General features: G+C 46.5%; 1 protein-coding gene across 1 annotated transcript in view; it reads left to right on the forward strand.

The window, feature by feature from the left end:
* LOC148525569 (hexokinase-2) overlaps positions 1-19,253 on the forward strand; it is a 49,923-nt gene that overhangs the window by 15,029 nt on the left and 15,641 nt on the right. The window contains exons 3-7 of the mRNA XM_088470839.1: positions 12,535-12,683; positions 14,643-14,762; positions 15,582-15,677; positions 17,068-17,167; positions 17,278-17,461. Coding sequence (XP_088326965.1) covers positions 12,535-12,683; positions 14,643-14,762; positions 15,582-15,677; positions 17,068-17,167; positions 17,278-17,461 — 649 coding nt within the window. The remainder of the gene's footprint in view (positions 1-12,534; positions 12,684-14,642; positions 14,763-15,581; positions 15,678-17,067; positions 17,168-17,277; positions 17,462-19,253) is intronic.

Here is a 19,253-nt window from a genome sequence, read left to right on the forward strand (position 1 = left end):
CCCCCTAATATCTGGGTCGAGGCAGATTTATGCTGCAAGGGGTTCAATAACCAAAGCATATATCAGGGGCAACAAAGGGCACCCCTGCCTATTGCCAAGGAAAGGGGACGAGAGAAGACCATTTACGGATGAGAGCCTGGATGCTTTGGAGAAAGTCACCACCGAGGCTGAAGGCCCTTAGTGTTTGGACCATAATGGCCAGCTAATACGGTCTAAGACCTTCTCAGCGACCAGGGAGAACACCAGGACTGGGGTGCGGGTGGAATTAAGGGAGTGAATGGGACTAATAACTCACCTGGTGTTGTCACACGCCTGCCTCCCTGGGATGAAGCCAACCTGGTCGTTCTGAGCCACGGTGGGCAATACTAAGTTCTGACGGTTGGCAAGAATCTTTGCGTATATCTTGACATCGGTGTTCAGCAGCGAGATGGTGTCCTTCCCTTCCAATGATTTTAGCCTCGAGGGCCTCCTTGGAAAATGAGCCCCCGGACATCACGCCATTGAACACCCCGGCAAGCTAAGGGGATAATATAGAGTTAAAGGAATTATAATAGGTGGCCGTAAAGCCATCTGGGCCTGGGGTCTTATTTGCCTTGAGGCCCTTAATCACTTCCGAGATCTCCTGCGCCTCGATTGTGACACATAACGATTGAAGAGCCGAGGAGGACAATTTAGGGAGATGGCAGATGGTTAAAAAGTTCTGTATAGAGTCCACAGCAGGGGAGGAGCTATCCGAGGAAGACAAAAGGTTATGTAGCTTAGCGTAGAATTTTCTAAACTCTTCAGTGATAAGCGTGGGCTCCCTGACTGAATCTCCCGAATGACATTTAATGGTTAGAACACTAAAAGTTTAGAGCGTAGTCTGGATGCCAGTATTCTATCAGCTTTATCACCTTTTTCATAAAAAGTTTGATTAAGCCACTTAAGAGAAGACTTAGCTTTTGCCGTGAGAAGGAGGCCAATCTCTAGCAGGTACAAGTTTACGGTAGTCATCCGCCAGACCTGAGGTTTTATGAAGTTTGTCTAATTGAGCAACAACAAAAAGTTTAAGGAGTCTCATAGCCCAGGCCTTCCTAGTGGAGGGCGCTGTCTTAATCACTGCTTTTTGGGTGTCCCAGAGTAGCTGGAGTGGAGTTAAAAGAGGAATAGTCTTTAATTGCAGAAGCCAGTTGCAAGCATAAGACAGGATTTAGCAGGGACCTTTCATTAAGGCGCCAAATAGGGGAGAGATAGTGAGGTTTTTAACTACTAGCCGTCAGTATTCCCCAGATGTCCATTCTGCCCATCCCATTCTTTTCTCCCACCCCCACCCCCAACAAATATCTGTAGAGAAAGTTAAGTAATTCTATCTGCAGTATGTAAGGAGAGTTATGCGGGTAGAGGTGCGGGATAGTGTAGGTGAAGGTTTAGTACATGCAAATATAAGGAGGTATTTGTTAAAAAACAATAGTGGTGCTGCAAATGGCCAATTTAATTGCATTTTGTAGCAAGCATTCAGAAAATGCACAGGGAGCCTTTCTGTACAAATGTAATATTAATATATTTATTTATAACTTAATTAGATAAAGCACATAGGAAATCTATAAAAATAGTCTTTAAGGGGATATCCACTATCAGATCTGAAAATGACTGCACGATTATGACATTGTAATCGTGCAGTCGTTTGTCAGTTGTGTGATGTGTCTGCACTGAACGAGCAGACATTCAGTGCAGGGTCATCAATCATCTGGAAACATGCTGACCCTGACTATGGCCCTCATTCAGAGCCGTACGCTCTGAGCAGAGCGCACGCTCTGAATGAGGGCCGGGCTCCATTTTCATGGAGCGTCCTCCTGGACGCTCGTATAGCTGTGGGTCACCACCCACAGGCTATACGAGCGTGCTTTTTGATGGCCGCGATGGTCGAGACCATCGCGACCATCGAAATTGCGAGCCGGAGCCTGCGGTTGAGGTTTTCAACCGCAAGCTCCGGAGTGATTTTGGCTCTATCAGAGCCAAAATCACTCCCACTAACATCACTAGTGATGTCAGTGGGCCGGCTTCTGACGGGAGGCGTTCCCGTGGGAACGCCCCCGTCAGGGAGGCACGCCCCCGGCACGCCCACCAAAGGGGGCGTGCTGTCAATCAACATTGACAGCACGCCCCCTTTGATCGGACACAACGAGCGAAGGACTTTCCTTCGCTCGTCGCGTCTGGCGCATGCGCACGACGGAGCTCCCTCCGTCGTGCGCATGCTCAGTGCATAACATCGACCCACTTGCGAGCGGACAGCCGCTCGCGAGTGGGTCTGAATCAGGCCCTATATCGTCAGGTTGACCAGCATGTTGGAGAGATCATAGATGTCTAAACGACCAGCGGGCACGCGCATCGCTGATCGTTTTAGACACTTTTGCAAACGATTTGCAAACGATTGATCGATCAAAAGATCGTTATCGTTCAAAAAAATCGCTAAGTGGATATGTACCTTTAATATGTGTCTCCATTGTTGCATAATATAAAGGCGTGGACAGCGTGCCTGTGATACCTGTGACACATGACTATTCCAGTCTATCAGCTTTTCATGAGCAGACGTTTAGTATTAGTATTAAGAAAATAATGTTGCGTGGAAAGAGTTATTTATAACCATGGATACGTGGTATCTCAGTCATGTGACTTTCCTCTATCAAAAGTTACAGTATAGTGAACCTGATATTAGTCGATGTTCAGGTGTACCCTGGATGTATGTTCACTTCATTTGAGCACTTAGTTGTATATTTAATATATTGCATCTAAGAAAGTAGCACAGCTGTTAGCAGATTATAGCTAGGGCAGGGTTTCTGTCCAATGAGGAATGTTTTCTCTCCACAGCTGTGTGTATAGACAAATGGGCCATGGTTTTTCTAGGCTGTGCTATTGACAATAGATGAGGCACACACACCCGCTGTTTAAACATTCCAAACTGTTGTAATGTAGCAGCGACCGAGGAGAAGGAGCCACTCCTGACGTACAAATGAGGCGTCAGCCCAATGTGACGACATTGCGTCAGAACAGGGTGTAAAAGTTCTCAGCTTAGTGATCCCTTCCATACACTGGGTACAGAGGAGGAAAATACACACTACACTGTACAAATATTTTACCGATGGCTTTACACTTAAACATCGGGTGTCAGCCAGGATCGAATCATAGCCAGATGCACGTGATTTCCTCAGAAGATCTTCCTACACTCATACATACATTGGTATCATCATGCTTGGTGGACTACTGCAAAACCCTCTACCTGGGTCTCCCAACGAAAGAATTGCACCGCTTGCAGCTTAAGCAAAATGCAGCAGCCAGACTGTTACTTAACCAGCCCTGTTCCTGCCATATAACACCATTCTCTACTCCCTTCACTGGCTGCCTGTAAGATGATAAATCTATGTCAAGATTTGCTTACTGACATTCATAGCCCCACATAACCATGGCCCAAATACTTCATGCAGCTTCTGTTTCCTTATCGCCCCGCTCGTTTACTTGGATTGGCAGATGACGGACTATTGGCAGCACCCAGAATCTTTCAAACGTCATGTGGGGGTTGAGCTTTTACTCAAGTATTTAATTAATTCCCATCTATTTTCTAAAAAGCAAAAACAACAACCCAAATCCGTAGCTCTTTTTCTGTAGTCTGTTAACACCTAAGTTTTTTTTGTATTGTATTTTTTCTTATCTGCAAGTGTAAAGCACTTGGAGTCCTATTAGGAGAAAAGCGCTATACAAAGAACATTATTATTATTAGTAATATTAAATACTCTTTTATTGGAATATATCTTTAAAAGATAGAAATGCTTATGTAGAAATGGACGCATCTGTTCCCCCTAACGTAGGCAGGAAAGGATGATCACGAGAGAAATTGCATTTACAGACCATACATCTGTTATGTGGGACAAATAGCATCCAGACGCAGCACACTAGCATTTGCTACAGATGTACATCTGGAGTGCACCCCATGTTAGCATAGAGATAGCTTACAGATGTACATCGGGAGTGCACCCCATGTTAGCATAGAGATAGCTTACAGATGTACATCGGGAGTGCACCCCATGTTAGCATAGAGATAGCTTACAGATGTACATCGGGAGTGCACCCCATGTTAGCATAGAGATAGCTTACAGATGTACATCGGGAGTGCACCCCATGTTAGCATAGAGATAGCTTACAGATGTACATCGGGAGTGCACCCCATGTTAGCGTAGAGATAGTTTACAGATGTACATCGGGAGTGCACCCCATGTTAGCGTAGAGATAGCTTACAGATGTACATCGGGAGTGCACCCCATGTTAGCATAGAGATAGCCTACAGATGTACATCGGGAGTGCACCCCATGTTAGCATAGAGATAGCTTACAGATGCACATCGGGAGTGCACCCCATGTTAGCATAGAGATAGCTTACAGATGTACATCGGGAGTGCACCCCATGTTAGCATAGAGATAGTTTACAGATGTACATCGGGAGTGCACCCCATGTTAGCATAGAGATAGCTTACAGACAGTGGCGTAACTAGGGTATTTGGAGCCCAGGGCAAATTTGAAAAGGAAGTCCCCCCAGATGTGTGTGCGCCGAAGGCACGTGCGGCAAAAAATGGGCGTGGTCACTTAAAAATGGGGTGTGTCAACATGACACACCCCTTTATTTTCACGCTGAACATTCCTATCCATATACACCTTAACCCCAGTAGTACCCCTTATACAGTACCCCCAGTATGCAGTTGTGGTCCCTCTTATGCAGGCCCATAGTAGTGCCCCTTATACAGTATCCCCAGTAGTGGTCCCCCTTATACAGTCCCCAATTAGTTCCCCTTACTCAGTACCCCCAGTAGTGGCCCCCCAAATGCAGTGCCCCATGTAGTGTTCCCCCTTATGCAGTGCCCCCAGTAGCAGTCCCCAAAATGCAGTGCGCCCAGTAGCGGTATCCCCTTATGCAGTGCCCTTTATATAGTGCCCCCAGTAGTAGTCCCCTCCTATGCAGTGCCCTTTATATAGTGCCCCCAGCAGTGTTCCCCCCCATGCAGTTTTCCCAGTAGTGGTCCCCCTTATGCAGGCACCCAGTAGTGATCCCCCCTATCCAGTGCCCCCTGTAGCGGCCCTTCCTATTATTGCCCCCAGTAGTGGTCCCCCCAGTGCAGTGCCTCTAGTAGTAGGCCCCTTTTATAATGCCCCCAGTGGTAGTTCCCCCCCTCAAAGTAGTAGTCCCCAGTAGAGGTTCCCCCTCCCGATTAAGTGCCCCCAGTAGTAGCCCCCCCAGTAGAGGTCCTCCCAATAATGGTGCCCCCAGTAGTAGCCACCCCTCCCCCGTTGTACCCCCCCCAGTAGAGGTCCCCCCAGTAGTAGCCACCCCCCTCCCCCGTTGTGCCTCCAGTAGTGCAGACAGGTTTAAGAAATATATATATAAAAATATACTTACCTGAATCCACGCTGCTGCTGCGCCGGTCCGCGATGCCGCTCCCGCCGCCGCCCGCCAGTCCTCCCGGGCTGGCACGCTCAGCATTATGGGAGAGACGTCATGATGTCATGACGTCTGTCCCATTACCCACTGCAGGAGCCGGACGGAAGCCTGGCTCTTGCAGTGGGTGCTGCGGCAGTCAATGAGAGTCTATCTAACTCTCATTGGCTGCTGTTTAACACACGCATCGCCGCCAGCGCTGCCGGCGATGCGTGTGTTATGCACAGCCTGAGCCCGCCTCCTAGCACTATTGGGCAAGCGCTCAGGGGGAGGGAACGGGCTCAGCTGTGCAGCACATGACCGGCGCTGGAAGCCTAGCGCCCGCCGGTCCTGTGTAAATGTGTAGCGCTGACCGCACTCACTGCGGTCGGCGCTACACTGGTGGCTAACTAGGGTGGGCCGGACCGTGGCCGGCGGCGCCCCCCCGCGCCGCCGGCCCCTCGGCGCCCAGGGCACGCACCCTGCCCGACCCCCCCTAGTTACGCCATTGCTTACAGATGTACATCGGGAGTGCACCCCATGTTAGCATAGAGATAGCTTACAGATGTAGTTTCACAGTAAATGCTAAATTTGCATTACTCTGTTTGTACACAGTATAATAGTATAATGAAATGTTATATACACCAGGCAGAATTGTGTTTGGACCATTATTAAAAGAATTAAATTAGTTGCATTTTCAATATAAAATGTAATTAAATACAAAAACTATGATAAATATAAAATACCCATGGGGGGTGCTGGGAGGGATTCAATTGGATCCCTCCTACAGCACTCTCCCGATAGAAGTCCATAGGCTTCTATAGGGTAACACCATCAGGAAAATGGCGTTACCCACCGCAATCAAGCCTGGAGTGCATCGCATTCTAGGGCTTGGTGCATATGAGAAATGTGGTCAAACCTGTGCTGCATGCCGCCCAGGGAGTTAAAAGTGTCAGCGTACATCTAACACACGCATTCTGGTCCAAATACCTTCACCGCTGTCCAAATCAGTGATGGACCCTAAAGCTAAGTATCTTTGACACATAGGATCAGGAGCACAGAGGGATGCAGAGCAAGTACAAAATACCCAGGCCTGTCTGGGCTGGGGCGATTTAAGAAAGGAGGGGGCCCGTGTGCAGACTACTCTGTGTGGGCCCCCTCCTCTCTGTGGTGCAGAAGTCTCTGGTATTGTGTCATAGTCTACTGCACAAGCACAGGTCTCTGGTACTATGGCGCCCGGGCCTTGGTACCGGGGACACTTACTGCGCATGCGTAAATCTCCAGGAAAATGGCCACTGTAGGTTATTCCCTGTGATTTGCATTGCTAGTGCAGCACCATTGCAGGACTCTGAATAGGTCAGTAACTCAGTATCAAACATGTGTGCAGGGTGTGTCCCCCAGGGACCCATGTGCACCTCACACCCTGCACCCATTATAGATACCCCAATGTGTATGGGACCTAAGCTGACACGGCCATACGCACCTTCTGCACCTACTGGGGACAGCATTGCACCAGCCTCAGGTTTGGTCACACCACTTCCTCGTGCCAAGGCAAAACCAACTTCTTGACGGCCCTGCGTGATATGTGTTGGTCAGGATATAATGTTCTATAGTTGAAATATTTTCAACATCTCCTGCTGTAAGACCACATATTTGACAGGCAGCTGATACATATTATACTGTAGATGTCTCTAGCGAGTTTAGGAATTACGCCATTTACCAAGCCACCTTACAGGAAACTGCAACATCGTTGCAACAACTTCCTTTTGTATGTTGTAGGAGAAATATAGGAAGTACATTATTATGAAAAAGGACCACAATATGCCCAATGTTTAGGGTGTCATACCGTAGTTAACTAATCTGTTTCCTGAAATTAAGTTATTATTTATTATCATTACATGCGAACTGTTATCAGTCAAAAAGTTAAAATGAAAAAAACAAAACATAAAAAAAAATTTTGATTGCAGAAAAAAGTAAAGAAACATATAACTAGGTGTGAAAAATAAAAGATATAAAAAATATTGAACATGCACTTAAGTTTCTCTCAGTTTCCCCCAAAATGGCTGTTTCAACCTCAAATCTCCTGGATTTTAGAAGGAGGACTGCAGCAGATTCACAAAAGCTGCCCCATAGATTTCTATGGGCTCTATTCATCATCACTTAATTTCTACAAAAGCACGTGAAAATGAACATGTTCATCTGCAATTGTAGAAATTAAGTGTCCGGGCCATTCATCAAGAAGGTAAAGCAGGAGATATCACAGATATCTCCTACATACCTTCCTCTCGCAGAATGGCCGGCTGTCCCCATACACTAGTATCACAGATATCTCCTACTTCCCTTCCTCTCGCAGAATGACCTGCTGTCCCCATACACTAGTATCACAGATATCTCCTACTTCCCTTCCTCTCGCAGAATGGCCGGCTGTCCCCATACACTAGTATCACAGAGATATCTCCTACATACCTTCCTCTCGCAGAATGGCCGACTGTCTCCATACACTAGTATCACAGATATCTCCTACATACCTTCCTCTCGCAGAATGACCTGCTGTCCCCATACACTAGTATCACAGATATCTCCTACTTCCCTTCCTCTCGCAGAATGGCCTGCTGTCCTCATACACTAGTATCACAGATATCTCCTGCTTACCTTTCTCTCCCGGAATGGGGACAGATTTCATCAAGCTCCGAAAATACAACATTTTCGGAGCTTGACTGCGGGAGCATTTGCCATCTTCAGATGGCGTTTGCTCCAGCTCGCAACACGCTCCTTCCCTATTGAAAGAAGTCCAGGGTTGCGAAGAGGGACCCTTTCGGATCCCTATGCCCCTGTCCTGCTCCTTCCACCGGACACCAGGATTTTTTGTACGCATGCGTGACCTGCACGCAGGCAGCTTTGCAATTGCGATCCTTGCAGATACGGTAATGCAGCAGGAGGCATCACGCCTCCTGTGCATTACTTATCCGAGCTGCGTTGTCCAATGCAGCATCGGATAATCTGCGTAACATCGCCCAGCTAAGGTGACCCATGGGGTAACACAGCCGGCCGCCGCAGTTGAGAGGAAGAGGCAAGGAAATCTCTGTCAGCCACCGGAGATCCTGGCCTCTTCCCTTCCCTCCAACAGCGGCGACCAGCCTCTGTTTGTATCGCCGCCCCCTCCCCACCCACAAGCAGCAGCAGACTGTCAATCACAGACAGTCAGCAAGCGGGATCGCATACCCGTTCTGCAGATGCGCAGAACGGGTCATGCGACTGTGCAGGTTCCCAAACATCGGGAATCTGCGTTCAGCAGTGCACTAGCTTTTCTCAGCTTTTCTTAATTTATTAATGGGTTAACACCGGAGAAATCAGAGATTTTATCCAGTGCTCACTTAGTTTGCACCAGTTACCTCAGCACTCCTATTTTCTCAATGAAAAGCTATTGGGCACATTCACGGCTGCTCCCCACGCATTTTACTGTGACCCTTTGCCGCCAGCGCTAAGTGCACTGCGTATGTCTTTTCTGACTAAAATAAAATATTGATAAATAGTAAATACATGTCACACCTGACCCCAGCCTCATATAAGGTCTGTGTATGAATCTGAGGTAACATTTAAGTTATCCTTCTTAACAGATCGGTGTTTTATGTACACTTTCTTCTGCTTGGCTGCAACAACCTTTTTCTATCACCATGATTGTTCAAACACCACCACCACCCTCTTTAGGCTATGGGGCATTACATCAGCACAATGCAATCCATATCCAGGGTTTTACAATAGCTGTAACAGGTGCCTCAGTCACCAATTACTTCCTAATAGGAAGTGGAGTAAACCTGTCTGACCTGTAATCTATTGCTTGGTAACATTATTGCCATTTTTTTATATCTCCAATCATATTACACAGTGTTGTACAGAGGGGAATGCGCTCAGAATCCCGACCACTTGGATTCCGGCGGTCAGAATGCCGACGCCGGAATCCCGACATTTATCAGAATACCGTCATCGGCATCCCCACCGCCAGAATACCGAAGGGTAAGGGGTTATGGTTGGGCACTAGGGGGAGGGGTAGGGTTAGGCTGCAGGGGGGGGTAAGTTTAGGGTGCGGGGGAGGGAGCGTTAGGTTTAGGCACTGTGGGGAGGTTAGTTTTAGGCTCTGGGGAGGGAGGATTAGGGGTAGAGTTAGGAGTACATACCTTTAGATGTCGGTATTGTAACCTGTCAGTATGCCGTCGTCGGGATTCTGACCACCGGTATCCCGAGCACTGGCATCCCTGAGCAAACACATCTACGCATGCGCAGTAGACTCTGGGCACACTCTAGTGCCCAGAGTCTACTAATTCTGCGGTGGCCGGCCAGCTGCGTCAGACGGCTTCTGGCCGCCGGGGTGAGAGGAGGGGGCCCATGACGAGGGATGCACACGGGCCCCCTCCACTCCCCAGTACGCCCCTGCATGGGAGTGTTGTGGGCATATAGCTAAGTCGTCTCTACGGAGGAGGGCAGCCTGTTTCTGATGGATCTCGTGCACACAGCATGGTGCTGGTACAAGTGCTGATATTAATGATGACGGTTCGCAAAGGTGTCACCGGGTGTGATGATACCTGGTGCGGCACTTACCCACCCTTCGCGCATGCCTGGTTTGTTCCATTTTGAGACCATGACTGTGCGTGACTGGTGTCACCTGGTGTGGCCCTCATGCCCCTAGTGATGCCACTGCGGTTGCAGCTGTGGACACAAAAACAGTGGGCGGAGCAGTATCCCGCTTGAAGCCGCACATATCCTCGCATTAGCCCTATGGCAGCATGGGGTAGTAAATCGGCTTCCGCGGCATCACGCAAACACAGCCCCTGTACGTCCGGCCCAGAATGATTGAATCAGTCCCTCTCAGTGAAATGAGGATCAGATGAAGTGGGCTGCAGTGAACAGATGCAGCACTGCATTCAGTTATGTGAACAGATACCGGACCACAGCGTGCAGCACATGCGTATTTTGTGCCTGTTTCATGCATTCAACTTATGTGCACTTATAAATGTTTGCTGTATTAATCAGAGCTCCATCCATTGATTGAACCAGCCTTAGTCAGGTCATCCATAGAACCTAGGCTCTCCATGGGCCAAATGGGCACTAAGTGGCCCAGATTACTTTAGCCTACTTTATGTGGTTATTTATGACAACCAGAGAGGAGTGAGGGGCCCAAATCACCATATTGCCCAGGGCCCAAACAGTCTTTGTCAGGCACTGGAATGAGTCTTGCATGTTGCATGCTCTTTACACATCAACATCATTCCATATAAGCTCTTACGAGCAGGGCCCTCTACCCTCTTGTGCTTCTCCGTCTACTTTCATCTACTTCTTATTCCCCACTAGGGCACCTAACACTTGGTTGCTTTGCTCTGTTGCTTAACTGGGTGTTATGGTCACGAATGTAGCAATGTATATTATCCATGTCCTGTATTGTATTGTACTGTAAGTCACTGGTCACCTATTTGTTTATGTACTTTGTAAGGCGCTGCGGAACACTTGTGGCGCTATATAAATAAATGATGATAATAATAATATACGATATACATTTGTAGCTGTCTATCACAGTTGTCTGTGAATGTCCTATACGATTCGCGTGCCAGCCTGTGTTAATTCCAGCTCTAGCTCAACAGCCTAGAGAGTAAGCAAATATCAAAAAACCCAGAGTGATGGCAGGATTGTTTGCAAAATAAGATCGAACTTTCATATATTTAATAGCGGATGTTTTACATGCACACTCATATGTATGATGAACAAGTACAGAAGTATTAGCAACAGCTGTACAGATGTGGTATCTGGAAATATTCCTAGAATACAGCTGCTCTCCATTATCACTGACACTATTAGCCATGTGAATGGCAGTGTGAAGTGATGTTTTTTATTTACATTGAAATAGATCCATCTGATGCAGGCAATAATATTGTTTCCACCCACTGTCCTCGCCTCTAAGGGGTTAAATACGCCGGCTGCCTTTGATTTGTATGGCCGTCTCATTGTGTGAGCACAATGGTTCTGGGCAGTGTAATCCCTCACAGTGAAGCCAGCACAGCAGAATCACTGCTTGGAATAGAGTGATGGTAGAGGTCGTTCTGGGTCTCAAACACCAATTCTGAATTTTACTATAGACATACAGTGCTATATACCACCCGGTCCATAACAAAGTACAAAACTTGTATTATAGTTTGGGTATCAGACAGTGTAACGAGGTCACCATATATACACCATATGTCCAGATTTACGATAGAAATTACTTTTATACCTTTCGTAAATAGACCCATGAGGGGCACAGCAGTATTTACTATGCCATTGCTGGTATTATTGGGTCTATTTACTATCCCCCAGCTTTAAGAACCATTATATATTGGGGTTTTTTTATCACAGGGGGAGATGTATCAAACCTTGGAGAGAGATAAAGTGCCAACCAATTAGCTTCTAACTGTCACTTTAAAGGCTGTGTTTGAAAAATTACAGTTAGATGCTGATTCGTTGGTACTTTATCTCTCTCCACTTCATCTCTCCCCAAAGTTTGATACATCTCCCCCATAATGTCCATGTGCTGCTGTTTACCATGCAGATGCTCCTTTTAGAGCCCTGGCAAAAACATTGCTACTAAGCCGTGGTTTACTACCCCACTCCAGCAGCTTATCACTATCGGCAAGGTGGTCAGCCAATAGGAGGAGGTCACTGCCGTAAAGGAGTCCAGTGAGATATGACCAGGAGGGAATTCTGTGAAACCTCTCTAGCTTCACAGGCTTTTGGGTGAAGCTATCTCAAGATTGGTAAGATCAGACACCCTAGTCCCCATAGCAGGCTATGGGTACACACAAGAGAAATCAGTGATTTCTCTGCGGTATCCCTCTTCTTAAATAGGAGACAGCAGTGATAACCTCTCTACTCCGGCAAAGAAAAATGATAAAGTGGTTATCACTGTTTCATAAATAGCCTCCTGTTTCTTTCACTACTCATGAACAGGATACATTCTCACTGCCCTTGATGCTGAATGAAAGGCTCACCCTCAACATAAACAATAATGACATATATGATAATCTGTGACTTATTATTGACACATAAACGTCTTCTTTGCCTCTTGCGTAGAAAATGGAGATTTTCTGGCTCTGGATTTGGGAGGAACCAACTTTCGAGTCCTGCGGGTGAAAGTTTCCGATAACGGGATGAAAAAGGTGGAGATGGAGAATCAAATCTATGCCATCCCGGAAGATCTGATGAGGGGCAGCGGGGCACAGGTGAGGCCACACTCTGGAAACACCTAAGTGATCTCCATGTTAAATAGAGAGGTAAAGGTCAGGGTAGGACATTGTCAGTATATTTAGTTCGAGAAGACAGAAGATGATGGATCAGAGTGAAAAAAAGGAAAGTTAATAACAGTAGATGGAGATAGTGTTCGGTAGAAAAAATAAAATTCCTTATATACTTCTATACTCACTGACATGAACCACTTCTGTGGGTGGCATTACTGTAATACTGTGGTCCCTGTAACAGGTTAATAGACATTAGAACACAGTGACTAGGGTTGTCATCCAAACATTTAATGTTATGAAAGAAAGGAGCTGTTTTCCACAGTGTGACAGTCCTTTATTTATCCCTTTCCAAACCTGTAAAAGAGCTGTATATACAGAGCCATGGCACTTTTACATACTGTATATATATATTAGCACATAGTTCTCTGAATGTTTGGTGCAATGTGGGGCGTGCTGTCGGCCTAGCTGTCTGGAAGCCATGCAGAATGCTGGCAGCTTGTAGAATGTCTCCTCCTCAGCATTTCCTCTTCCTCCTGTGCGCTGTCTGCAGCTTCTCTCTCATACGTGTAACTTTCCTGCCAGCCAGAGATTTCAGGAATACAAACACGGACGCCCGACTACAATAACTTGCACAATCCCGGCTCCACTCTGATCAGCTCCTGCTATCTTTAATGCAGTGATTTGCCTTGACATGTTTTGTCAGGCGCTTAGCAAAGAAAACAGTGTAATAAAAAATAAAAAGCTCAGGGCTTGAAATTACTGAGCGAACCTTAAAATGTTCCGGTATTACATTCTTGCCCCGCCTTAAATGGACAAAAAAAATATTTATCCCTGAACTAACTTTGTTTCTTTAGTACTTGTATATTAAGCCATTAAATATGTTGCTGTTATCTCAGTGTTTCCTCTTTTAAGAGATTCAAATGTGAAAATGTAATAAGAAAAAAAATTAAATTAATAATACCAGTGATATGACAAATTCTGATTCTGTTTGTATTGTACTGTACAAAGTATAGGTATTTAGGAACCAGGGCCGTAGCTAGGGTAGTGCGGCCGGTGCCATCGCACAGGGCACCACAGGGCAGGGGGCGCTGTTTGGGCCTGTCACATTTCTGTTTATTATCATTCTTGCTTGTAGCTTCCTCTTATTTCATCCCCAGCATCTCCTGGTCTCTCCTATCTCTTCCCTGGCCCTTCCCTATGAAGCCATGGCCCTTTTTTGGGTACATTATGTCCTTTGAAAAATGAGGGGGGCGCCAATGCTCTTTCTGGCACAGGGCATCAAAAAGTCTAGTTACGGCTCTGTTAGGAACTACCTGAATTTAAAGGCACCATACATCAGGAGGCCATTTTACCAGTTCCCCAATCCGACCGTAACGGCTAATCCGCCTGTCGGAGTTGATCGCCGATCCATGGGGGAATCAGTGAAATTCTTTACGTTAACAATCCCAGATTCGCTGATCACAATCATATTTAGATCATGATCGGCAAATCATGGAAATCCAACATTTCACCGATCCCTAGACCCCGGCGTCAGGGTATCGGGGTATTGGCCCAATTCATTGCTGATGTATGGGGGCTTTAAGTCAATAAAATAAATCTAGAATTCTGAAGTGTTTACTTTTGAAAGATTGTAATCGTACGCAATGCCGATATTTACCGAATGCCGAAGTGAAAAAAAAAAAAATGGACATAAATTGACGCCTGCTTTCCCCCTGCAATGGTGCTGCCATAGTCATGTATCTAGTTCTTTGTGCATCATGTCCCCATGGTGTCACTGACTGATAGCTGGCATACTTCTGAATATTGGTACAACACACCGACTGCTTCCGTCACTCACATATCACAGTGGTGGTCACAGGTGCACAGTTACAACAAGTCAGGTTTCAATTGAATTCTCCTTACTGCATAAAATCAAATCTTTTTTTTTTTTTTCCCCCTTCCCAGCTGTTCGACCACATTGCTGAGTGCCTGGGCAACTTCATGGACAAACTGAATATCAAAGACAAGAAGCTGCCTCTAGGATTCACTTTCTCCTTCCCCTGCCACCAGACTAAACTAGACGAGGTGAGTGCAGAATGATCACACGATACATGGATGTCTTTTATTAACACTGATTTAGGTGTAGACGGATTTGCAACCAACAGTAATCAATCTGCAATCCGCATTTGCAATACAGTATGCGAGTGTCTGGTTCTGTTCAGTTCAAATGTTAGACCTACAATTTAAATGCAATGTCAATGAATGAGCATAAGGAATTGGGTCATATAATGCACAATGACGATGTTCCTGTGAATATTTCCTGTTTCATGGGCTTGAAAAGTACTGTCATTCCTATCACATATACTAAGGTTTATACCAGCTCCTTTCTCATAGCTGTTGGTTTGGCACACTGACTGGCTGCTGCCATAGAGTGTAATAGGTATTCCATTTATCTGCATTCCATTGTTTTAATCAAACATTTTCCTGACCTGCACACAGGCAGGAGAGAATGGCATCATGTTATCAGATGGAGTGGGTATACACTGTGCCTGCAGACTGGACTAACTAACTAACTTGCATTGTCTTTGTATTCAGCCTGTGTCAGGATAAGGGCGATGACAGATAAATCTAACAACAATCTCAGGCTTTGTAGAATGTCTGACCTTTCCACATGGTCAGGGCGGCCCTAAATCTCTGCTAGGAATTTCATAGTAGCCATATCACATTACTGTATCTGCTGAGATCCTGTTCCTAGTACTGTATATAGTTCTGTCACTTCAGGTCACACTGCTATCAGTGTGCTTCTTAATTTAGGACATGACCTCTTCTTGACACTCTTCCTCCTTAAATTGTTCCCCATCCCCATACTCACAGTAGCTGTAATTCTTCTAATTCTTCCTACAGAGCATATTGGTGAATTGGACGAAAGGATTCAAGGCCTGTGGTGTGGAGGGAAAGGATGTTGTTACACTGTTAAGGAGAGCAATCAAGAAACGCGGAGTAAGTTGGCACTTAAAGCGTGTTTTCCAAGATGGCGGATCTTTGTTCATCCTAGTGGATGCGCACAAGGGAACTATCGCAGTATGGACGCTATCGGAACTGACACGTCATGTGCAGCTCATGTATAACGTTTCCTTCATTCACAGAGCATTATGTATTTCACATCTACTAATAATTTCCAGTTAATTTGCTGCCTCAGAGATATGAAAAATATTGTCCTGTGACTCCGAGCAAACAGTCCCTGAATCAGGTCAAAACATAAGTTTATCTGCTGTTGCATCATGGTCCCACATAACTACAGTTATTTATTCATGATCAGAGCGGTAACTAGGGGTGTGCCAACGCTGCCGCCCCACGGCCCCTGCATTGGTCAGAAGGGCGACTGGAACGGCACCCTACAGCCAAGATCGCTGCTGTAGCACCACCGGAGCTTCCTTTAGACTCTCCAGACAGGCACCCTGCAGCCTGTACAGCCGAACGGAGCATCCACAGGATGCTCCGGTCAGTGCTGCACTCACCGGTGCTGCTTGCTCTTCACAGAAAGTATTTGAACCCAGGGGATGTAGTCTGAAACCCGACGGTCTAAATGCCGATCGCCGGCTTCCAGACTGCTTTATCCCGACTAGGGACGAATGACAGGCGTCTAAATCTAGACGCCTGTCATTTGCCCAACGTCTGGAGACCGGCGCCCGGCATCCCGATCGAGCTGATGCAGGGCGCCGCAGCGGACAGCCGCTGGGGGGGAGGGTTAGGGCTCCCGGGGGGGACTTAGGGTTAGCCACCCCCCGTGAGGTTAGGGTTAGGCTAGGGGGAGGGAGGGTTAGGCACCCCCGGGAGGAGGTTAGGGTTAGACTAGGGGGATGGAAGGTTAGGGTTAGGCACCCCCGGGGGGAGGTTAGGGTTAGGCACCCACCGAGGGGACTTAGGTTCAGGCAGTGGGGAAGGGGGGGTTAAGTTTAGGCACTTAGAGGGGGGGTTAGGGTTAGGCACAGGGGGGGAGGTTAGGGTTAGGCACCCCTAAGGAGGGTTAGGGTTAGGGGGGTTAGGTTAGGTTAGTAAATACTTACCTTTAGGACGATCGGGATTTCCTCCTTTGTTGGGCAGCCGCTGTCGGGAATTGAACCGCCGGCCCTGTGGCCGGCGGTAATGCATATCACACCTGAACACTGTTACGGCGCTGTTTATTAAATGATACCCTACCTGAATTATTATTCAGTTCCATTATTACCATAGCAGATCCTTCATTGTACTAAACTCAATGTAACTAATCATATTGTTACAAACGTATCTACATTATACCGCATTACACTAATTTTGAAATATTATTGCATAATTAACATTAACAATATGTACAGTACTGTAATTTACACCTTTATCTCTCTTTCTGTAGGATTTTGATATTGATGTAGTTGCAGTGGTAAATGACACTGTGGGAACAATGATGACCTGCGGATATGATGACCACAACTGTGAGATTGGCCTTATTATTGGTAAGGCAGTGATGATGGATTCCTGCTCTGTCTAATCTTCCCCCCAACACACCCTTTTACACGTAGATGATAAAAGACCCTGCTTACTGATACCCCACTGTACTTTGTAGGCACCGGTACGAATGCGTGTTACATGGAAGACATGCGTCACATTGACCTGGTAGAGGGTGACGAGGGCCGCATGTGTGTGAATATGGAGTGGGGAGCATTTGGAGATGATGGAACATTGGATGACATTAGAACTGAGTTTGACCGTGAAATTGACATGGGATCCTTGAATCCAGGAAAACAATTGTAAGTATCTCAGTATGGATGTCCAATCGTTCATGTCATTTATTGTACTGGAGAAGGTGTTACCATACTTGCCAACTCTCTCTGATTGTCGGGGAGACTCCCTGAAATAGTAGCAATCTCCCTGACTCCCTGAAGAGTCTAACAATCTCCCTGATTGCACCTTACCCCCATTATGTAGCTGTTATATGTAAAGATATATACATTCTTATGGGATCATTAGCAGGGCCAAAACTAGGGTTTTTGTCACCCGGGGCAAGACAGTAATTTGGCAAATCCGGTAATTCTCCCATAGTAATGCCCCCTGCAGCAGTGTCCCCATAGTAATGCCTCCTTCAGCAGTGCACCTATAGTAATGCCCCTTTACTAGTGGCCATATGGTAATGTCCCCATAGTAATGCCCCTGTAGTGCCCATATGGTAATGCCCCTGTAGTGACCGAATAGTAATACCCCTGTAGAGCCCCCTGGTAATGCCTCTGTAGGTAATGCCACTGTAGTCCCCCTATAGAGCCCCCTGGTAATGCCACATGTAGAGCCCCCTGGTAATGCCCCTGTAGAGCCTCCTGGTAATGCCCCTGTAGGTAATGCCACTGTAGTCCTCCTGTAGTGCCCCCTGTTAATGCCCCCGTAGTGCCACATACACACACACACACGAAAAAAAAATACTTACCTTAAACCCTGCTCCTGTGACTGCCGCCGTCGGGTCCGCCTGGCTGCTCCTCTGAACCATGGGAGAGACGTCATTACGTCTCTCCCATAGTGCTTGTGGGGAGAGCCGGAAGCTGGAGTTCAGGAGAAAATTCCAGCCTCCGGCTAGCACGGTGCTGCAGAGAAGGAGCCGGGCGCCCGCTGGTAATAACATCTCAGTGGGCGACCGGCTTGGAGTCTCCCTGCGGTGTCGGGCTGGAGGACACTGGCGCCAGGTACAGCGGCGCACCCGGTGCACGTGCACCTCCAGGCCCCCCCTAGTTGCGGCCCTGTCATTAGTATCATTTCCCTGCACTGGGTATAGGGGACAATGATCCCTATGGATACATGCATTTTCTGAAAAGTATCAGTGTGTTTTTTCATAAACAAGCAGATCTTACTAACTGCTTTGGGGCTCATTTACATTTGGATGTAAACCGGTTTTACGGCATGTCTCTCTTTACCGCCGCGCCCATATGTGTTGCTTTCACAAACTCCCTGAAGGGTCATTCCATGTCAGTTCAACCAGGCGTATCCACCAACCGTCTCAGATTTCTACGAAAATATTGTAGTTAAGAGAGGATGTCAAGACAACAATTTCTGCCAAATATCTCGACTGTCTGACAATTAGTTTATTAAATATTGATTTTTCCATTTATTAAATTATTTACTAATCTTGGCTTCTTTATCCCGTTTATTTGAAATATCACGGGTGTTTATTAAGGAATCACCATGAAATTTGGACCCCTAAGGTAACTTTTCCCCCCAAATCCAAAAATCTAAACCAAATTACTTTATCTGCCTCATGTTTTGCGTTATTGCAAAAACGCACGTTTTTCAAATAGAATTAAAAACGCTAGGTTCCAAAATCTGCTGCATTTTGAAGTATTGAATAACTTTATCTATATTTCTTCTTTGAGGACAGTTGGATATACTTACTTAGAGTGGGTTTTTAGAAGTAGAGATGTTGCCCATAGCAACCAATCAGATTCTACTTTACATTTATCTAGCACCTTCTAAAATAGCTAAAATCTGATTGGTTGCTATGTGCAACATCTCCACTTCTAAAAACCTGCACTTTAGTAAATATACCCCAGACATTAAATG

The sequence above is a fragment of the Taudactylus pleione genome, unplaced genomic scaffold (assembly GCF_031769625.1).
Source record: "Taudactylus pleione unplaced genomic scaffold, aTauple2 ptg000105l, whole genome shotgun sequence".
NCBI classification, from domain to species: Eukaryota; Metazoa; Chordata; class Amphibia; order Anura; family Myobatrachidae; genus Taudactylus; species Taudactylus pleione.